Source organism: Oenanthe melanoleuca, chromosome Z, assembly GCF_029582105.1.
Source record: "Oenanthe melanoleuca isolate GR-GAL-2019-014 chromosome Z, OMel1.0, whole genome shotgun sequence".
NCBI classification, from domain to species: domain Eukaryota; kingdom Metazoa; phylum Chordata; class Aves; order Passeriformes; family Muscicapidae; genus Oenanthe; species Oenanthe melanoleuca.
This window is the reverse complement of record NC_079362.1, coordinates 22263075-22285398: the sequence shown is the minus strand read 5'-3', so window position 1 is coordinate 22285398 and position 22324 is coordinate 22263075. Positions and strand designations below refer to the sequence as shown.

The 22324-nt window shown below is 46.9% G+C and overlaps 1 protein-coding gene across 1 annotated transcript; it reads left to right on the top strand.

Moving 5' to 3' along the window:
- The first annotated feature begins 2680 nt into the window (after positions 1-2680).
- LOC130265430 (serine/threonine-protein kinase PAK 3-like) lies at positions 2681-8754 on the top strand. Its single transcript, XM_056514533.1, has 12 exons — positions 2681-2759; positions 3703-3740; positions 4561-4636; positions 5326-5389; positions 6005-6053; positions 6363-6475; positions 6734-6851; positions 7597-7696; positions 7981-8177; positions 8270-8407; positions 8649-8716; positions 8751-8754. Exons 1-12 carry the CDS (start codon positions 2681-2683, stop codon positions 8752-8754), a joined length of 1044 nt encoding a protein of 347 aa, XP_056370508.1.
- The last annotated feature ends 13570 nt before the right edge of the window (positions 8755-22324 follow it).

The following is a 22324-nucleotide window of genomic DNA, read 5'->3' as shown; positions in this document are numbered from 1 at the left end:
GAAGCAAGCACACGTTTTCAAGCCACCGTGGGTTTCCAGAGGATTCATGTTACAGATTATGGTCAGATTGTAAACCCTCTCTATATTATGTGACACGGAAGAAGGTTAATTTCAAGTGAGGTACTGAACAATAACAGCTTTTGAATGAGCTAAACAGGAGATTCCTCATGCAGCAGCCTTTGGACCAGCCAGGGTAGGAGCACATGTGAAAAATTTGCTCTGTACTGCAGTTGGGGAGAATGGTCCTTCCTGGAGTCTCTGGCAAAAAGTACCCAGGGAGACTTCAGGACGACCAGTGGGATTCCAGACTCAGAGATACAAGAGATGTAAGGCCTGTTACACTCCACCTGGAAAAGAGATCCTGGCAGCTTATGAAGGGGTTTGAGCTGCTCAGAAGTGATGGGCACCAAAGCACAGCTCCTCCTGGCACCCTGACTGCCAGTGCTGGGCTGGATGTTCAAAGGGAAAGTCCCTGCCACACATCATGCCACTGACACTACATGGAGTAAGTGAGTTGTGCTGATCACACAGCAAGCTCAAATAGGAAACACCCATCACCCAGGGATCTTAGAAACCAAGGAAGCCAAACATTTTGGACTATCTTCAGATGAAGAGGACAAAAAAGGAGGGGCTGAGGAGGCCCACCATACAATCAGCTACCAGCAAAAGGAAAGCAACATGCCTTCATCATTGATGGTTCCTGCTGTATCATGGGGATAAATCAAAAAAGGGAAGTTGCTATATGTAGTACTACATGGCAAGTTGCAGAAGCTACTGCAGGACAAGCTGGATCAAGTCAATTTGCAGAGCAGAAAGCCATCCAGATAGCTTTAGATATTGCTGAACATGAGGAAGGGACAGCACTATACACTGACTCATAGCAAAAATCTGTAAGGGTGGCTGGATCAATGGAAAATTATAAATTAGCAGCACAGAAGTGAATCTGTATGGGCTGCTGAAGTTTGACAAGACATCACTGCCTGGATAGAAAAGCTGCCTGTAAAATCACATCCTGCAGACGCACACACACCTGTGAGCTGGGCTACTGAAGAACATCACAACAATGGACAGGTGGATTTGACTGCCAAGATTAAAGTGTCTCAGGTGGATCTGGACTGGCAAAAAAAGGGTGAATTATTTCTGGCCCATTGGGACCGTGATGCTTCAGGTCATCAGGGAAGAGATGCCCAATACAGATGGGCTCATGATAGAGGAGTGGATTTAACCATGGACACTATTTCCCAGATTATCCTTAACTGTGAAACATGCACTGCAATCAAGCAGGCCAAGTAAAGCCTCTGTGGTATGGGGAACAATGATCAAAATACAACGATGGGGAGTTAGACTGCAGTCCTAAAAACCTGCCAAGGCAAATTCTATGTGCTGACAGTGGTGGTGGAATCCACCACTGGATGGCTGAGCATCTGCCCTGCCTGAACACCATCTTGGGACTTGAAAAGCAAGTTCCACTGAGAGTTGCTTACTGGGAGAAATTTTAGTATAATCTTTCCTTTTCTCACACTCTCTTTTAGGCATCTAATGGTGAACACTGACAGTGGCAGACTACTCTGATCAATGTACCTTCAGTTTCCTGCAACATGGCTGTTCTTGCAGTGCGACTTTCAAAACCTTACCTGTTTTCATTCTTAATATGAAATTAAGCATATTTGGAAACACTACATTTGAAAAAAATCACAAAATGTCATTAGAAATGTCCTTGTGATCACTTACCTATGCCAAGATTACCTGTGGTTTCTGATAAGCCATTTTAGTTTAAGCATATTTCATGAAAAGCTTCACAGCTGTTGATCCAGACGACCTCCTATCTCCAGATGACACATGGACTAGAAGTGATCTGCTGAGCACCCATGAAAATTGATTTTGCACCTTCAGCTCTGCACCTTCATCCACAGGCTGTGATGTCTCTGCCACACTGCTCTGACATCACTGTGCTTGCTGAAGGAAACCAAGCACAAACAAGATGGAAGCAGTGATGTCCACATGAGAACATTTTACCTCTGCTAAAAGGGAATGCTGGAATTTAAATCACTAAAACACCTCAGCAACTACAAAGCATAGTGCCTGAGTATTCTATAGCTAAAAATTGTGACAACTGACTATATTTTATTTTATTTTGCTTAAGTGCAGTCATTAAGTGAATGTCATTGAAGAAGTTTGGCTTTTGAGAAGCAACTGAGATGTCAGAAGTTAGAAGCACTTGCTTTTCGTCAAAGCCTTGGAGATCAAAAGTCATGTTTGATTGCATTTTTTGTGGCGCCAGCTGGTCCGGTGCATTTTCTGAGTTTGCTTGGGATGTCTCAAGCGCTGGCTCATGGAGCATGAGGAATTTTGCTGGTGCTTTACGCCTGAGGAGAAGCGGACAGGCTTTTCTTTTGCATCAGCTGTACAGGAGAAGGGGTTGCTGGGCACAAGTACGGCAACAAAGGCAGAGCAGCCGCTCTTGTGAGGTCACGGCAGCGGTGCCACGTCACAGAGCTGTCAGCACAGCGCCGTCCCGGGGCGCGCGGGGCCTCGCTGTCCAGAGCGGCTCTTGCGCTCGCTGGCTGCGGGAGGATCCTTGTGATCAAGGAGTTCTCAGCAGACGGCCTGCACCCCGAGAGGAGTCTCGCTTTTTCCGTCGCTTGACATTCAGTGTGCAAACCTGCAGAGCACTGCTAAAATGATCAAGCAAGTCTGTGCCGTGGTTTGCACCGTTTTTTCTATTGCCTATTCCAGCTACTACCTGCTGCAGCTGACTCGTAAGTGAAGGTTTATGCTGGGGGTCACATCACCTGGCCTGTGCTTCACTCTGCTCTTTATGGCCGAGTAGTGATTGAGTTGATTTGGGAGCAAAATGACGATTCAGCTGCCCCCACTGTGGGAAATCTGTTGCCAACAGGGACAGTTCCAAAGGGGGTTGACTGTACAAGGTGCTGGCTGGAGAGTATTTCAAATGTAACCTGTAGCAGGTTGAGTTCCCTGCACGGGACAGTGTGTGCCAGTGGAGTCTGTCATTCCTTCAGCTTGCTGCTTCAACCTAGACCACTTGCAAAATGCAGACTCTAAGAAGAGATCCTCAGAAACACTTGTAAACATTCTGCAGTTCTCTCTGGGAGTGAGGGAAAGCATCTTTGGCTGCACATTCTGCCATTTAGGGGACTTGGCTCTCTAACTTGACCCTTTATGGTGTGCCAAGACGGTGGTTCCCTTGGCAATGCAGCACAAACTCCAAAGCAGTTACAGTTTGCTGCTGACCCCAGGACGTGTTCCCAGGGGTATTCGGCAGAGAGCTGCCACAGGGAAGAGGGCCCGTGAGGGAAGCTTTCCTTGGCTATGATCTTCAGAATATTGATGGGGATTGCTGTATGCAATTTCTGAAGCAGTACATAAAATGCAGCAAAGAGAAGAGGAAAACATTGCTTGAGCTGTTGGGCAGAACAGGAACTCTGACTCGTGAAAAAGCAGCTGGCAATTGCGTGACCATGTTCCTATTTCCCTCCTGGCACAAGAGGCCCAAATGTAGACAGAGCCTAGGGGAGCGTCCTTGCTGTTCTATTCCTTGCCGTGGGAAAGAAGGGTTGATCCTGGAGGCACGTTGGGAAAGGGGAAATGTTCTCTCTTGGGATTAAATTGTTCTGTGGTACTCCACAAGACAGGCACGTTTCTAAGGGCATCTGCCTCCTTTTCCTTTGCTCGCTGCAGGTCACCTCACACGTGCTTGGAGACAAGACAGTCCTTTGGTGAGTGGCGAGGGAACTTGTGACCTTGCTGGCGTGCAAGAATTGTGGGGCAAGCTGTGAGCTTGACCTGTTGCAGGAGAGCGTGGAGTGCCAGCCTGGGAGGCTGATAGAAAGCCCAAGCGGCTGTTGGCCTCAGCAGGAGCAAAGGCAGCACTGGCTCTTTCCTCATTTGCCAATGAAAAGCCTTTCAAGAGAAGAAAGCCAAGTGCAGCAGCCCAAATGCACAGCAAGATGGAGTCACAGCTAATTCACCCATATTTGTAGGATTTTCATGACTCTGAATCCCACTTGTGTCAAACTCTGTGATTTCCCCTCTTCTGGCTCTATGTAAAGGGCAGTGGGTATGGCAAGGGCTGGGATGCAGCTCTGAAGGGCCACTCCTTCGAGCCTGAAATGCAGAGGGGAAATGTGTGCAACAGATCCAAAAAGGCACATGCTCTGGGCTGTCTTCTTAGACACCTGCATGCCAGCTGCAGGGTATCTTAGTTGCTCTGGGGAACAAGGAAGTCGAAAAGCAACAATGCTCTGGGGCCGAGCTCTCCTCTCCTTCTGCATCTTTGCAAATGCCTCAATACCTTGTAGCAGGCCACTTACAGAAAAGCTGATAAAATGTTGCATACAACAGCCGATCCATGAGTTCCTGTATCCAAGTAGCCTTTGGGGTTTTCCCATTGCCTCTGAGTAGGGGACATCCAAAAGCCCCCAGCCCAAGTGGCCGGGCGCTGGCTGACAGCACCTCCCTGAGGCCTTGCCTTTGCCGTGTGCTCTGCGGAGCACGTGTGCCAGCCACCCTTCTGACGGGCAATCCTTTCCTCTCCAGCTCCACAGACGCCCTGCACGTCAGCGTGCCGCCCGGCAGCCCCAGAGGAGAGAGGAGCAGAGCCTGAAGAGCCTGAGTACGTCTGGTGAAGTTCTTGTCTGCCAGAGCACTGTGCTGTCTGCGTGTCTCGCTGTGGGCCGTGGCAGAAGCTCCTCCTCAGTGCTTCAGTGTCTCAGAGGCACTTGGCTCTCCCTGCAGAAGCTGTGCCTGTGCTCTGAGGCAGCGACAGGGCGCTGGGGCTGCTCCTGGTGCCTCTGAGGGCAGCTGGGACTGCCTTGGCTCTGCCTGGGCTGCCTTCTCTGCCAAAGGCAAAAGCAGAGAGGCTTGTTTGTGCTTGAGCAGAAGGCTGGCCCCTAGCTAGTGAGCAGGCCCCAGGCAGCTCTCTGGCTCTTTTCTGCCTGTGGCTTTTACTCCTCCTCCTCGGGCTCGGACACTTTGTGCTCCTAAGTGGCTCTGCCAGTGAGAGTTGACGTGAGCAGAGAGGCTGCAAAGGCCTTGCCTTTGCTCTGAAGGCCCAGTTCTTAAAGGCCCATCCTTTTGCCTTATCACATGAGATGCTGTGCTTCAAAATAACAAAGCCCTTCTTGGAAAGGCCAGCTGCTGAAAGGTGGAGAAGATTGCCCTCCCACCTGCTGATCTCAGCAGCTGCAAGCCAAGTGACTGCAAAGGGCCCAGAGCTCGCCACGCTGGGGCTGCACTTGGGATCATGTGTGGATTGCCATCTGTGTTTGACAGTGAGTGCCTTGCACTGCTTTTGTCTTTCAGGGGGCATTGTGAGTCTGGGCCAGCCGACACAGAGGTACACGGCATTTGAAGAACTTGGACGAGGGTAAGTGTGATGCCTGCTCCTTATACAAAAGCGTGGGCCAGGTCTTTGGCTGCTGCAATATCAAGAGTGAAGTCAGGCAAGCTCCAAACACGGTCAAACTCTGCCTTTCCCTCCTGCCACCTCTCAGGACTGCTGAGTCAGGGCAGTCCAAAGGCATCATCAAAGCCAACTGGGTGCCGCCAATGTCTTGCTTGTGGTAAGCAGCAGGACTTGGAAGATCTCCTGCCTCTGCACCTTTATGGCCTAGAAGAGCACCTTGGCACCCAAGAAATGTCAGACTCTCAACCACACTGTTTGGAAAATGATTTTTCTCCACTTTTTGACATGTGCATGCAGTCACATGAGTACACGTGCCCTTAGGTTTGGAACAGACCTAACTGGGCGTGTGCCTATGGGGATTTACAGCAGCCCTTGCTCTTCATGCTGCAGCTGAGTTTGCTCTTGCACACCCTGCCCTGCCTGGCAGAGGCTGGTGGGCTGATGAGCTACGGGCTGAAGAGAGGCTGCAGCCAGGCATTTTCTAGAGAGGCCAGGCAGCCTGGGGACATCTCCTGCCTGGCCTTGCTTTCACTGCCACAGACTGAAGGCCTTTCTCTGCTGCCGTTTTCTTTCTAGGGGATTTGGAGCTGTTTATAAAGCCCTCGATGCCAGCACGGGACAACAGGTAAAGTGTCGACATCCCCAGCAGATTTTGCAGCTCTGCAGCACTTTCCCCACTCCGGTGAGCTCAGCCTGGAGCTTTGGGTGGCCACTCCATGTCTGCAGAAGAGGCTGTTGCTCTGAAGCACAGTCTTGGCTAGGAGTGCAGAATGCACTTGGGCCGGGCTGTGGTGTTTCTCCTAAGCTCTGCTGCCCAGTACCAGGGCAGTTTGGCGCAGCTCGCTGCCTCATTGCACAAGCACTCGCTCCGTGCTCCCTGAGATCTCGGGCAAGGAGCAGCTTCTCAAGTTAGTGGTCTTCAATGACCTTTCAGGTGGCCATCAAGAAAATTCGCCTTTGTGGGAAGAGATCCGAGGAGATGGCTGCCAATGAAATCCTGGCCATGAGGGACAACAGGAATGCCAATATTGTCACCTACTTAGACAGGTTGGGCTGTTGTCATGTCGCTGCTCCTTTAGATAGGGCAAGGCAGAAGAGAGCAAGCCCTTTGGTGCGTGGCAGCAAAAGGAGCTGTTGATGATTTCTCTAGTCATCGCCAGGGCATGGCAGGAGATGGCACTGGGTGTGCAACGATCTCTTGAGGCACACGTAGCTTGGAGGGCTGTGCAAAAGGCTGGCAGAGGCCCTGGGGTGATCAAGCTGTGGCCATTGCTCTCTCGCCATGCTCTGGTTTTCTTCTTGCAGCTACCTGGTCCATGGGGAACTCTGGCTGGCGATGGAGTTGATGGACGGCGGCACGTTGTCAGATGTGCTCAGGGCAGTGTACCTGGAGGAAGGACAGGTCGGCGCTGTCTGTCGGGAGGTGAGGGATCCCGCTTGTGCTTGCCCTGGCCTGCCCAGCGTGGCCCTTGTCAGCTGGTGGGTAGGAAGAGCAGAGATTTCTTGCTCATGCCTTTCTTTTGGAGCTGATGTCACACCCTGGAAAAGAAGGAGGAACATCTGGAATGAACTGCCTGTCGCTTTCCTTGCACTCCCTTGGCTCTGTTCTTGCACACTTGCATACTCTTTGTCTTCTGGTGCTCATGCTCCCTTGCTCGCTTGCTTTCACTTCTTTTGTCTTGTCAGCTTTTCCTCTCAGCCTTTGCATGCAGCCTGTCTGACTGTCCTGCATTCCTTGCCCCTCTAAGCAGGCTTGTGGCTTGCAAATTTTCAAGCTCAGTCCAATCGAGATGTCCTCAGCTTCAAAGGAGAGTCATTCAGGCCAGATGGCATCGGATTCTGGACACACGTCTAGTGTGCTGCTTCCTCCTCTGCTGCCATAAGGCTCTCAAGAAAATCTTTGCCATGACACCTCTTAGCCAAAAGTCATGTGATTTTTACCAAAATCAGGAAGGGCTTTAGGAATCTCAGATGCTGTCCAAGAAGACAGACCTCTTTGAAGAGCGTTGAAGCAGCACGCTCTTTCCCTTTCTCTGTTCTGACCCTGATGTTGCGCCCTGCCTCTCAGCTCCATGACAGAGCTGTCCGTCTCGTGGAGCCCTTTCCTTTTCTGTAGCTTATACTCAGGTGCTGAACTTTTCCCCTTGCCTCTGTCCTTTCTCTCTCAGTGCCTACAAGGACTGCATTTCCTTCACTCCCACCAAGTCATCCACAGAGACGTGAAAAGCGGCAAAATTCTTGTGGGCATGGACGGATCAGTCAAACTGGGTGGGTATCCCTGGGCAGGTGCAGCGTTGCCAGCATGTGCTCTGGGGCTGCTTTTGGGTGACTGCCAGGTGCCCACAAGTGCTGCTGGGCCAGTGTGTGGGAGGTGAGGGTGTTTTTGTGGCAGCCAGTGCCTTATTTTGCTGGCTCCAGCCCCGTGGGAGCAGAGCACGGCTGCCTTTGCAGCCGGCTGCAGCGAGGTGGCCTGGTCAGGCTTGGCGTGGGCAATGCTTTTGCCCGCTTTGGCAGGGGGAGCTGCCTTTGACAGGCTTTGTTTTTCTCCTCAGCTGACTTTGGCCTCTGCGCTCAGCTCAGCCCTGAGCACAGCAAGCGCAGCTCCAGGGTGGGCACTCCCGGCTGGATGGCACCAGAAGTGGTGAGAGGAGAAGCCTACGGCCCCAAAGTGGACATCTGGTCGCTGGGGATCATGGGGCTGGAAATGGTGCAAGGGGAAGCTCCTTTCCAGAAGGAAGCCCGTCTGAGGGTAAGGTGCAGCTTCTAAAGGGGACTGCGTGTGCTGAGAGCTGTTGTGGCTGGGAAAGGAGCAGCTGCAGTGTCCTCTTCCATTTCCTGTAGGTTGGTGAACTGATAGAAAGGAACGGGCCCCCACAACTGCGGAACCCCCGGCACCACTCGGCTCTCCTGCGCCTCTTCCTGAGCTGCTGCCTGCAGGCAGACGAGGACAGGCGCTGGTCTGCCCAGGAGCTGCTGGAGGTGAGAAAATGCAAAGCGGCCAAAGGGCCTGGGAGCTGAGGAGCCGCGCAGGAAGGGATGAAGAGGAGGGTGGGCCACGTGGGCCTGGCTGAGACAGGTGCGGCACAGGAAGGCCGAGGGGCAGATGGTGCCCTCGGTCCTCTTTGTGCATCTTCCCGGGAGCCAGAGCAATCCTGCTGGAGCCTGTGGTCTTGCCAAGTAACAAGGAATCCTTTCTTTTGAACCTTTTTCCTCTGGGCAGCATCCCTTTGTGACTTCAGGCCATCCTGCCTCCAGCCTGGCCGCTCTGATCATCTCAGCCAAGCAAGTGCGGGAAGAGCGGAGAAGAGACGTGCCCCACCAGCTGAGAGGAGTGGAAAGGGGATGCCTGCTGTTTTGGCCCAGATTCCCCCATGCCCAGAGTTTTAGAAGAGCTCTTCCAGAGCTAGTAGATTTCATCTTTAGAGATTTTCTTAGGTTTATTTAGGTTTTAGGTAGGACTATATAGTATAGAAAGCTTTGTTAATGTTGCATTGTTTAGATAAGAATAGGTGTAATATTGATGTATTGTAGCTCAGAATTAGCCTTTAAGGAGAAATAAGAATGAAGCTATCAAAGATCAGGCTGAGACTCAGAAGAACTGGACCACACATGTGCTGCCACCTGTCAGCGTGAATAATCTGCTCGGAAGAGAGAATGAGGAAGATGAAGATGATGAAGTAGCCAGATGACACTCTGTTGCAGCCCTTAGTGTCAGCAGGAGTTGTGTGGAGAGCCAGAAAGGTTTTCCCAACTAGGGAATGCAAGCCCTGTTCTGTTCCCTCAAGCCAATGCCCTCTCCCAGCCTTTCGGTCACTCCCACCATAATTCCCTCTGGGCAGCATCCCTTTGTGACTTCAGGCCATCCTGCCTCCAGCTTGGCTGTTCTGATCATCTCAGTCAAGCTAGTGCGGGAAGAGCGGAGAAGAGACGTGCCCCACCAACTGAGAGGAGTGGAAAGGGGATGCCTGCTGTTTTGGCCCCGATACCCCCATCCCCTGAATTTCTTTTGGTGCTCTTTCAGAGACAGGAAATTGCATGTTTTATTATTTTTTTCTGTTTTGCTATGTTCACTTTAAAGCTGTGATTTATTTTTTCTCCAATTAATATGTCAAACAATTTGGGAAGTTTTGGAAATTGCTTTGAAGGTCTATAGTCTCCAGTTTGCCTAATTGATAAAGAATGTTTTTGGTAAGGATAAAGTATTGTTAATATAAGTGCTCTCTGAGATATATTTTAAGTAAAAATTGTTGAATTGTCAGAATAAAGATTATACTGTGAGAGGTAAAACTGTGATACTGCAGAACTGGTTCATGGGTGTGCTATGAGCCATCAGCCTGAACCGGTCCCCTGGAGAACAGAATGATGGAGTTTCTAGAGGATAATTTGTTTCAATACTTAATTTCAGCCGGACTGGCAAGAAAATTCTAAAGTATCCCCAGTGATGGAAGGCTCCCTTCCTTGCCATGATGTAGCTAAGCTGTACAGTCCCTTTCAGAGGCCTACAGAACATGCTTGGGGGAGCAGCTTTGCTTACCTGAACTGGGGAAAGCCGATGGGCAGCTGAGAGAGACTCCTGGGTAATGTACACCAGGTAATGAGCACACGTTCAAGACAACACCAGGAGGGAGATGTGCAGTCCTTCCTGGGCCTCTTGTCCTGAAGATGTCAGGGTGATCAGCAGGAATCACCCTTTTGTTCCCACCCTCCTTGCACGATGCTGCCTGTGGGATGTAATGGCATTCTCACAGTGGCATCCAGCCCTTCCTCCCTGCTTCCCATTTCCCCATTTTCACCCCACACCCACCCAGGGACCCTCTGGGCCAGCCTCATCGCCCACGGGTGTTTGCAGCCACCGGGGCCTCCTGCAGAGCCCCATTCCCACTCCGCTGCCTCCCTGGCCTCCTCCATACCTGGGCTGAGCTGCTGTAGCCAGTGCTGGGAACGCACACAGCGTGTCACGCCTGTTGCTGACCAGCTGGATGGAGAACCCACGGCTCGCCGCCCCGGCACTTTCCCTGCCGTGAAGCTGTGGCTCCATTTCGACTCTGTCTCTGGGACACCCACAAGGAGGGGTTGCTCACGGTCTGGATGCTTCTTGAGTGGTGCCCACAAGCCTGATTTCCATGCCTCCCCACTCCTCCTACCTCTAAGGCTGCCTCAGCCTTCTAAAAACAATTTTCCTTCATCTAATGGCTTCTTGTGCTTTACTTAATGTAAGCAGGAGTACATGCTTTTGATTGTCTTTATCCTAGAGTTAATAGAAATAAGTTGAAGTACTCCTATACTTTGCCATTTAAAACTTGAAGCAACTGAAAAAAGTAGAGAAGCTTTCTGTGCAGCTTTTAAGTTAATTTGCAAATCTCCTTCCTCTTCACTCAGTTTCAGCATATCTGTTGATTGTCCTTGGCTGTCATCTTTTAAGCTTCATCACTTGCCTATAGATCTGTAAAAAAACAAGGCAAATTCACTGTACTTTGTGTTTTACCGCTTTTGGAAAGGCTGAGGCCCTTGTGACCTTCTTCTGTCACCTAGACTTCGATTCCCATCCTGGCTCTGGCTAAGAGTAAGACAAATTATTTATTTATATTTATTAACTGCTAGCAAGATTTGCTAGCAAAGCTCACAGTTAGAGTAAGCATGATGCTTCTCTCCCTCCCTTGAATACACAAGATGCCCTTTTGTGTCTAGGCCTGGTGATTTCCAGGAGCACCTAAGCCACTGCCAAGGAGAAACGTCTCCTATTGCGGAGTTTGACGCTGATTTTTTGGTAGGATTTTCATCTGTATCTACAGCGAACTGGATCTTTGACATGAAGTGTCTTCAAGCAACATTTCTAAGCATTTCTAAGTGAAGTTCAGATACTAATGAGTTGTGATTGTTTTATCTCTGTGTAACATATGTTGCAATATCACAAAACATGTTATTTTTGAGTGTTTCAGGCATTTAAAATTTAGGCTTACTTTTGTCAACACTTTTCTTACTTCCCTTCAGAAAGCTGCATGTCCAAGCACTAATTTCCTTCTCAGTTTCCTGAAGCTTTACCAATATACAAGTTTAGTACTTTACAGTCAGCTACTGAAATAAAAAAGGAACATATGATGAAATTTCAGCTTCTAAGGAGTAGAGTATGTTAGGATGGGGAGAAGGGTAAGAAAGGAAACTATTTGAAAATAAATTAAAGAACAAAGCCCTCATCCAATATTCCAGTATTTGAATATGAGACTAAAAAAATATTTAATTCTTTCATGTTACAAGCTGCACAGAGGAATACTGGAACATTTTAGTAAATTTGCCAAGGCTTGCTACTTCCTTGAGGGCCCTTGTCTTCCTGAGAATGTGATTCCTTTGCTAGTATAAATCTGGCAGCCGGGAAAACAATCTTTCTTCCTTGTTTTCCCTTTATGAATTCTGTGCAGGATCTACAGGGCATTCTCTGAGAATGCACCTCTTTGGTTTTGGATTGAACAGGCCCAGCCTTAGATCATAAGATGCCTATTGTCAATACCTTGGTGCTTAGGGACCAGTGTTTGCTTTGTATCATTCTGATATAAAATGGAAGCCTTGAAATGAAAAAGTATTTAAAAGCCTTAGTGCAAATTCAGTGACTTGAAAGTTAGTGACTCCCACTAACCCACTTTGCAGACACTCAGGCTCAGAAGTGCATATTTTTACTCCCTAATCACATTTTAGCTAGACTCAGGAATTTATTTATTATTAATTTTTTACAGTATATATATATATGAAGTAAACCTGCTAGAGAACCATACTGAATTTTCATTTGGATAGTGTGTTTTACCTGAGACCATACTGTACAGTGCGGACTGGAAAAAACCACACCTTTTGCTCTTACCTGTCAGTGTAAAAAAGCCTTCATCCTCTGTGTCCCCATACATGGACAACAGAACCTTAGCTCAAACTTAGCAAATTGACAAGTACAAAAATGACTTCTTTATTCAAACCTCAACTACATTTTATATGGCTCCTGATTTTCTTTTCTTTTTTCTCAATAATTTCTCTTACAAATGTCGTGATTTCCTGTTAAAACCCGTAAACGTGTACAATTACATTTTGTGTTTAGATATGATGAATGGATAAAGGCAGACCAAAGGAAAGCATCAAAAATTAGAAGAAAAGAAAATAAAGGTAGTTTCACTACCTTTTATGCTCTTGTTACCCCCAACTTTTTGAAACATTCTTAAGCATGCCCCATTCTGTTCCCTTTTCATTGGCGTACAAATACATGAAAGGAAAACTCACCTCCCAGCCTTTTAAATATGAGAATTTTCCCAGAAAGATTTTGGGGTGTTCACTTTTTTTTTTTTTTTTTTTTTTTTTTTTTAAATTAAATTTATGTATGACTTAATAGAAAACAAATGAGAAGGATCCATTTCATCCATGCTGGAAGCCAACTTGATGGGGTGAACTTTGGGAGCTCCCTCTGCTGATTCTGGAGAGCAAACAGGACTTGTGTGTATGTCCGTATGATTTTATTTCAAAGCATTTCCTTCCAAATTCTGTTTGTTTTTTTTCTTTACCTGATATGTGGGTGTAGATTAGGTTCCTCAGGCGGCAGGAAGAATCTCCTTCTGGCACAGCAGGCAGTGGTTCTGCAGAGAACGTGGTGGGAGCTCTGGAAGCCGAAGTGCGCCAGGAGCAGCCCAACTGCCCAACTGCCCAACTGCCCAACTGCCCAACGGCCCCAATGGACCAAAGGCCCAAAGGCCCAAAGGCCCTGCAGCCCTCGGCCTGTGCCCCTCTCCCTGTGCCCCTCTCCCTGTGCCCCTCATCCTGCGCCCCTCGCTTTTGCCCTGCACCTCTCGCCCTGAGGTCCTCGTACTGTGCCCCTCGTACTGTGCACCTCACCCTGTTCCCCACACCCTGTGCCCCTGGCACAGGATTGCTCTGTTGCACAGTCTGATATCAGCTCATGACATGGTAACGTCAAGGGTCATTTGGGATGTGTACTCAGAGCTGCTCTTCCACCCTTAAACTAAGGGGCTATCCTTGGGAGTCCATTATTAAAGGTATCCAAGCTATGGGGGGGAAATAGGAGGATGATTTTCCCCAGCTCTTCACCCCTCTTTCCCCCTTCAGACCTGTTACAACAGCATTTAAGAATTCTGAATTCCCTTTAGATGTTAAGGGAAGCCTGTTCTTGCTGCTACGTCCACCAGTGCAGTGCACACCATATTTGGAGCCAAGAAAGATTTCTAGGGAAGTTGTTCAGAGATCCCTGAAGTGGGACAGTAATGGCAGGACAACACAGGCCAGTGCTTAGAGGATCTCTCCAATGCTTTAGCAGTTCACCCACAATGGTTTAGCAACAAGCATCTACAGGAGCCTGTTAAAGTGCTGAAACAGTGTTAAGTGCTGAAATATGTCAAAGAAAAATGCTGTAGTAGCTCCAGAGAGACATGAACACAGTAAATATCGCCTCCAGGGGGAGGAGAAAGAAAGCAGACCAACAGCCACCATGGCCACTCAAACTGCTGCTGAACCAGAGGAACAACCCCTGCCAGCAGCAGTCACCGCTTTACAGAAAAAGAAATCCAACATGTAATCAGTTCACTTCATGAGGGATGAAGAGGAAGCAGAGCCCTCAAAACAGCAGGAAGAGGCATGGCCAGAGATAACCACCTGGATGAGCTGTGAGATATACAAATAGATTTCAACCACCAGTCAGGAAAGCCCTTGGCTGCTCTAATTCTGGGATGTCATGGCACATGACATGAAACTGGATGGTGGTGAAGCCAAGCAGCTGGGATCTCTCTCCTGGAATGTGGGCATTGACAAGGATTGAGAAGAGCACAGATACTCCCAGCCTCCGGAGAAAGCTTGTGTCAGCTGTGAGGGAAAGGTACTGTCTCAGGGATGATCTTGCCTGATCTCTCAGAGGACTCCCTGCTACGGGACTGCTGAGGGTTGAAGAACAGATACTGATGGCTACTGCAACAGTGCAGTGTCAGCAATAGCACATCAACCAGGACTCTGTGACTCTCATCCAGGAGATTATTTGGGAGCTGGAGAGCCAGGGAGTTGTCAGCAAGATTTGCTGACCCTGAAGTAGTCCTATATGGCCAATGGAGCATGGAGACTGACAACAGACTGTCAGTGCCCTGAACCACCACCTCTGACTGCTGACTGCTGCTGTGCTGGACACACTGGAACTCCAGTGTGACTGGAGTCCAGGACAGCAAAGTGGTACCATCATTGACATTGCTAATGTGTTTTTTCCATTCCTTTAGCAGCAGAGTGCAGGCCTCAGTTTCCTTTCACCTAGAGGAGCATCCAGTACACCTGGAACTGATTGCCCCAGGGGTGGAAACACAGCCCCACCATCTGCCACGGACTGATCCAGGCTGCACTGGAAAAGGCTGAGGCTCCAGAACACTTGCAGTACATCGATGATATTGTATGAGGCAACACAGCAAAGGAAGTTTTTGAGAAAGGGGAGAAGATAATCCAGATCCTCCTGAAGGCTGGTTTTGCCATAAAGCAAAGCAAACTCGAGGCATCTGCCCAGGAAATTCAGCTTTTAGAAGTAAAATGGCAAGAGGGATGTCATCAGATTCCAATGGATGTGGTCAACAAACAAGCAGCTATGACCCCACCAACCAGCAAGAAGCAAGCACACGTTTTCAAGCCACCGTGGGTTTCCAGAGGATTCATGTTACAGATTATGGTCAGATTGTAAACCCTCTCTATATTATGTGACACGGAAGAAGATTAATTTCAAGTGAGGTACTGAACAATAACAGCTTTTGAATGAGCTAAACAGGAGATTCCTCATGCAGCAGCCTTTGGACCAGCCAGGGTAGGAGCACATGTGAAAAATTTGCTCTGTACTGCAGTTGGGGAGAATGGTCCTTCCTGGAGTCTCTGGCAAAAAGTACCCAGGGAGACTTCAGGACGACCAGTGGGATTCCAGACTCAGAGATACAAGAGATGTAAGGCCTGTTACACTCCACCTGGAAAAGAGATCCTGGCAGCTTATGAAGGGGTTTGAGCTGCTCAGAAGTGATGGGCACCAAAGCACAGCTCCTCCTGGCACCCTGACTGCCAGTGCTGGGCTGGATGTTCAAAGGGAAAGTCCCTGCCACACATCATGCCACTGACACTACATGGAGTAAGTGAGTTGTGCTGATCACACAGCAAGCTCAAATAGGAAACACCCATCACCCAGGGATCTTAGAAACCAAGGAAGCCAAACATTTTGGACTATCTTCAGATGAAGAGGACAAAAAAGGAGAGGCTGAGGAGGCCCACCATACAATCAGCTACCAGCAAAAGGAAAGCAACATGCCCTCATCATTGATGGTTCCTGCTGAATCATGGGGATAAATCAAAAAGGAAGTTGCAATATGTAGTACTACATGGCAAGTTGCAGAAGCTACTGCAGGACAAGCTGGATCAAGTCAATTTGCAGAGCAGAAAGCCATCCAGATAGCTTTAGATATTGCTGAACACGAGGAAGGGACAGCACTATACACTGACTCATAGCAAAAATCTGTAAGGGTGGCTGGATCATTGGAAAATTATAAATTAGCAGCACAGAAGTGAATCTGTATGGGCTGCTGAAGTTTGACAAGACATCACTGCCTGGATAGAAAAGCTGGCTGTAAAATCACATCCTGCAGACGCACACACACCTGTGAGCTGGGCTACTGAAGAACATCACAACAATGGACAGGTGGATTTGACTGCCAAGATTAAAGTGTCTCAGGTGGATCTGGACTGGCAAAAAAAGGGTGAATTATTTCTGGCCCATTGGGACCGTGATGCTTCAGGTCATCAGGGAAGAGATGCCCAATACAGATGGGCTCATGATAGAGGGGTGGATTTAACCATGGACACTATTTCCCAGATTATCCTTAACTGTGAAACATGCACTGCAATCAAGCAGGCCAAGTAAAGCCTCTGTGGTATGGGGAACAATGATCAAAATACAACTATGGGGAGTTAGACTGCAGTCCCAAAAACCTGCCAAGGCAAATTCTATGTGCTGACAGTGGTGGTGGAATCCACCACTGGATGGCTGAGCATCTGCCCTGCCTGAACACCATCTTGGGACTTGAAAAGCAAGTTCCACTGAGAGTTGCTTACTGGGAGAAATTTTAGTATAATCTTTCCTTTTCTCACACTCTCTTTTAGGCATCTAATGGTGAACACTGACAGTGGCAGACTACTCTGATCAATACACCTTCAGTTTCCTGCAACATGGCTGTTCTTGCAGTGCGACTTTCAAAACCTTACCTGTTTTCATTCTTAATATGAAATTAAGCATATTTGGAAACACTACATTTGAAAAAAAATCACAAAATTTCATTAGAAATGTCCTTGTGATCACTTACCTATGCCAAGATTACTTGTGGTTTCTGATAAGCCATTTTAGTTTAAGCATATTTCATGAAAAGCTTCACAGCTGTTGATCCAGACAACCTTCTATCTCCACATGACACATGGACTAGAAGTGATCTGCTGAGCACCCATGAAAACTGATTTTGCACCTTCAGCTCTGCACCTTCATCCACAGGCTGTGATGTCTCTGCCACACTGCTCTGACACCACTGTGCTTGCTGAAGGAAACCAAGCACAAACAAGATGGAAGCAGTTATGTCCACATGAGAACATTTTAGCTCTGCTAAAAGGGAATGCTGGAATTTAAATCACTAAAACACCTCAGCAACTACAAAGCTCAGTGCCTGAGTATTCTAAAGTTAAAAATTGTGACAACTGACTATTTTTTATTTTATTTTCCTTAAGTGCAGCATTCATATTCTTAGAAAAGATAGTTTGTCTTGTATGGTAAGATGCTCCACATGGAAGAAGATACAGTTCTTCTGCTGAATCAGATCTTAATTCATATCACATTTATCCAGTAGAAATGCTCTAGCTTAGTCATGCTATGTTAATGTCTATTGAAACAAAATTGTAATATTTTCAGTACAACAGATTTCCTTAAAAGACTCTCATAGGCAGATTTGATATTTTTATTACAAATTTCATTTCACTGTAAGCTCTTCCATTTATATTACCGCTTAACATGAATTCTCACTGAAATGTGACCTGACAATTTATATCTGCATTTATTCATGCTAAGCTTTATGCTTCACCACTACTGAAAGTATAGTATATTCACTGCAGAAATAATACTTCCTGCTATTCCCAACAATGAAGATCACACCAAGCTTCACATGAAAGGAAATGTAATGTTTCATGGTTTTCAGTTGTGGCACACATTTTGAATTCCTTGTTATAATCATCTATAGTAGAGCATTTCTGCAAATTTTTTTCCCTAATTCAATTTTCTCTCTTTTTGGTCAGGAAAATAGTTTATGTATATGACACAGATAGAAGAAAAATCAACAAGCACACAGATTCAAAACTTACTGAGCTATACAGTTAAAACCAAACAAACCAGACCAAACCACTCACAGGCTCAGGCCTGTCAGTGCCTGAGTTTCATTCATGCATTCTTACCCCATCAGAAAAATCTTACATTTTTGGCATATGCAAAGAAAGGATCCCAAAGAGATCTATAATCTGTTGAGCTTCATGTTCATATTAATCGAGATCAATCAGAATAACTGCACAGCTCTAGGTTCATGATGAAATGAACCTATGGTTCACTTTTAATGGTTGACTTTTAATTCAGTTTTATCTGCACACTAGTGCCTCAGTTCCTAGCTTGTCATCAGTATGCACCAACCACAGCTACTATGATAATTTCTGCATTACACATTTGTACATTACACCTCCAAAGGTACTGAAATCTCAGAACAATAGATATTGCTGTCATGGAAAGACAGCTTCTGAAAATTTGATTGCATTCTTCTGGTTAAAAATGTTGGTTGCTTTTCCTTTCTGTATTTTGAAATGTGCAGATATCATTTGTACTAAGTACGTTTCAATGCTCTATCATATAGAAAATGTTTTAATGTATAATTTAAAGCAATAATATTAACAATATGTACATAAAATATTTATATGATAGTTCTTATATAAAAATGTACAGTTTTTGTAGACTAGTTACATGAAACATCTATTGAACATTACTAGGTTGTCTACATTTTCAACAGTTTAACATATTTAACACATGATCAGTTGGGTTGAGAGAGACTTTCGTGTGCATGCTGTTTGCTTGCAGGGTTGGTATTCTTCAAGCTAAATATTTTTGCTGCAAAATAGGGCATTTTCTGAAGCAATTATTCAATTCTCCATGATATCTCTCAAGAAAGCATATTTCATGTGAAAACAATGCTTTCCATTTTAAAGCACATATAATAAGAACTTTCAAATGTTAACCCTTTTAGAGGCAGTAGTTTAGCACCCACAGCAGGAAATCTGTTTAAAAAAAAAAAAAAAAAAAAAAAAAAAGCCATTCAAAAACTAATTCAGCTGCAATTTGAGTTTTGTGTCTGCACAAGTGTTAAAAAATTTCCATCCTCACCTTCCCCAGGCTCAGCTTCCCTGCCAAATTCTCTACCTCCTTCGCCCTGCAGTGCAGGGCTGTGGTCAGTTCATCATGCGTCTCGGCCGCTCTTCCTCCAAAGAGACAACACGCTTCTCCTGATCCACTGCAGGAATCCCTCCCAAGGGGGACAGTCCTCCATGAACTCCTTCCACAGGCTGCAGTTCTTCACAAACAGCTCCACTGTGGGTCCTTCACAGGGTCACAACTCCTGCCAGAAAACCTCCCGCAGCGTGGGCTCCTCTCTTCACGGGACCACAGGTCCTGCTCCAGCACAGGCTTCCCACAGGGTCAAAGCCTCTTTTGGGCACCCACCTGCTTTAGTGTGGGATCCTCCCCAGGCTACAGGGGATCTCTGCTCCACCATGGATTTCCTGCAGGAGCACAGCTTCCTCACCACAGTCTGCACAAGGGGCTGCAGGGGGATCTCTGCTCTGGCACCTGGAGCACCTCCTCCCCCTCTGACTTTGGTGTCTGCAGAGCTGTTTCTACCACATATTCTAACTTCATCCTCCCCTGGCTGCCATTGCTCCTGCACAAAACTTCTCCCTGCTCAATTTGTTGTCTCTGAGGTGCTCCTGCTGTCACTGCTGGCCCAGCCTTAGCCAACAGTGGGTCTGTCCTGAAGCCCACTGTTGGACATGGGGGAAGCTTCTGGCAGCTTCTCACAGAAACCATCCCCACAGACTCCTGCCACTGAAATTTGGAAATACAACCCAAATACAGCCATAATACTGCTGTTTGGATTTCAGCCTAAGCCTTCAACTTTCAGCAGGCAGAGATAATTTCTATCAGCAGGACACAATCTCCTCATAGTTCTCAGGAAAAAAAATGTTCAATTTACTTTTAAAATGGTAACTCTCTTGAAGTATGTCAACCTTCCAAGCCTAATTCCCTGGATACTTCAAACTTCTGGGTAGACTTGCACAGACATCAGTTACTTTGAGCAACAGCAGGGCTGCAGCCAAAGCTTGGTGTTGAGAGGAGCAGGATCATCTTTTGCTGCTGCTCCAGATACATCAGAGGACTCAACTTCTCCTGTCCTTCAGGATGAGACAACAGAGGAAACAGAACATCCTTTGAAGTTTAGCATCTACAAAGCATGAAAATAATTTCCAGGAAAATATAAAAGATGGACCAGAGCAAAAATATTTTCCCAAAACCTTCTTCCTCAGTATCTCTAGCAAGTTATGGCTGCCAAAAGAACCTTATTCAAGCAAATACATCAAGCAATCTCCTGTAGTCATTCCCAGCGGTAGCCATAATTTTTGTACAGTTCTTGTACTACTTACTGTTGCAATAGCTGGACAAATCTGTCCCAGCTGTCTCTTGTTGGCTTGGCCATCCACACTTTCTCAGCACACAAACACTGCCCTTCCTTCCCAGGCTGCTGAGCTGAACACTACTGTGGGTACTCCAGTAAATGAGAGCAGGAGGAGGACAGGAAATGTTCAGAGATTCAACTCTTCCTCTTTTCTCTTTCTTCTTAAGAGAATCCTAGCATAATCTTTTGGTCAGCATAATCTGTAGGTTTCAAATGCCCATTAAACCTCTTCAAGACAAATGAAGTCTTTCACCAGCACATGGCTCAGTTCTCCTATCCTGGTGTCTCCAAAGGCTGGCAACCAGCTTGTATGCTTTTGCATCAGTCATCTGCAACAGGAGACCAACGGCTTCATTTTTACTTTTTTTGATGGAAAACTGGCCCCAGAGAAGCCCAAAAGAGCTGGGAGGGGCACCTGCTGCCAACAGCAGCCCTCCCTTTTAGTCCCACAGTGCAGGCCCAACCTGTGCTCCAGCAGCTGCTTCTGCTGCCTCTGCTCCTCCACCAAGTCATGGCACACCTTCCTAAAAATAGCTGGACACCTTGCACACAATACCCGAGGCTTCATGCTGTTATGATCCACACAGCGAGAGATGCTTTTGTCTGAATTAAGGTGTTACTGAGACCATATGACAAAGCCAGTAATAAGGATTGATTTTTTAAACTGTAAATGTGAGGTAGAAAAAAGAAATAGAAAAAAAGGAGCAGGGCAGAGGAGAGAGATATCAAACAGAAACTAGTCACCACCCATGGTTTGTTCCAGCAGCATCCCACTGCTGCTTCTTCACCCTGGGCCTCTCAGTGGGGGCATCCTGAAGCCATTCTTCTGGAGGAACCACCTCTATACAGTCCAGGTTCCAGATATCCACACGTTGGTCACAGGTGTTCCTGTAACTTGGGGTGGCATGAGTATGAGCAGTTGCTTCCTTTCCCACAGCTTGCCAGAGTGGGAATGTTTTGTCTGGACACGTCAACTAGGCTGAGTTAACCAAATTTCACCTCCATCAGGCTTGGAATTAGCATCTTTCTGTTGTCATTTTCTCCTCTCTGTGATTATCTCAAGGTCCTTCTTGGGTGATCCATCTTATAGCAAGTTCCTTCTGTTGCCTTGACTGTTTTCAGATGGGCAGCTGTGTTCATTAGGTCCTCACACCCCACTGTAGTCATGCACAGCAGCTGTGCAGGCCCTTGGGGTTGCCCTGCATCCCTTTAAGCACCCACAGTTTTACATGTTTGTTCACTCTGGTAAAATTGTCTGCTCTGGCTATGCTCAGGCCACAACTCCCAAATGTCCCTCCCTGACAGTGCAAGCAAAAAGCTGGGACTCCAGCACCCATCAGACTGGACTGATTGCCCAGTAGGAACCCAGCCAGCAGACTGCCAGACATCTGGAAATAAACCATCCAAATGACATACACTTTCCAGTTGTCATTTTATGGCTGAATCACAGACTAGCATCGAATCTGAGAGCTTTCCAAGTTTGTGTGAAGTTATACTGAATCAAGCCACAGTGGGGGCATGAGTTCAACTAAGGTTAAAAGGTGGAAAAACACTTCCTACCAAAACCTAGTGAAAAAAACATTACTGTTAGAAACATTGACCAAGACCAGTGGACACCATTTGATCCAAGTGTTGAAAACTAGCCTAGTAAATGTGCTTTTCTGCAGAGGACAAGCAGATTTTGCCACCCTCCAGTTTTCTCAGCCCCTGGGCTCCAACATGAGTGCACAAACCCCAAGACTGAGCAAGAACATCCACTGGCGTGGGGAGGAATCAGCAGAACTTTATATTTATTTTATAGCAAAACCAAATAGACAAAAAAACAAAAATCCCAACAACAACAAAACCACTTAAAAAATAAATTAAGCTTTTGCATTAAAATTATATTTTACATGCAAATAAACACCAGTGTTTCCACTCACCTCATGTATCAGAGCATCCCAGGCCACACACTGTGCCAAGGTCTCCTCAGTGAAGAAGGTATCAACAGCACAGAGAGCTTCAAACAGTGCCCTCCCTCATCCACTCACTTTCAGTGTATTGCCACATAGTGCAGCTCATATGGACCAACTCAAGTGCATTTACAGCATCTGTGCTCTAC

What these genes read in the sequence shown, in the direction of transcription:
- LOC130265430 (XM_056514533.1), top strand. Translation starts at nt 2,681, where the DNA reads ATGATCAAGCAAGTCTGTGCCGTGGTTTGCACCGTTTTTTCTATTGCC. An exon ending in TTTGAAGAACTTGGACGAGG is followed by an intron (nt 5,390 to 6,004) that starts GTAAGTGTGATG and finishes TTTTCTTTCTAG; the next exon opens with GGGATTTGGAGCTGTTTATA. An exon ending in GGACGGATCAGTCAAACTGG is followed by an intron (nt 7,697 to 7,980) that starts GTGGGTATCCCT and finishes TTTTCTCCTCAG; the next exon opens with CTGACTTTGGCCTCTGCGCT.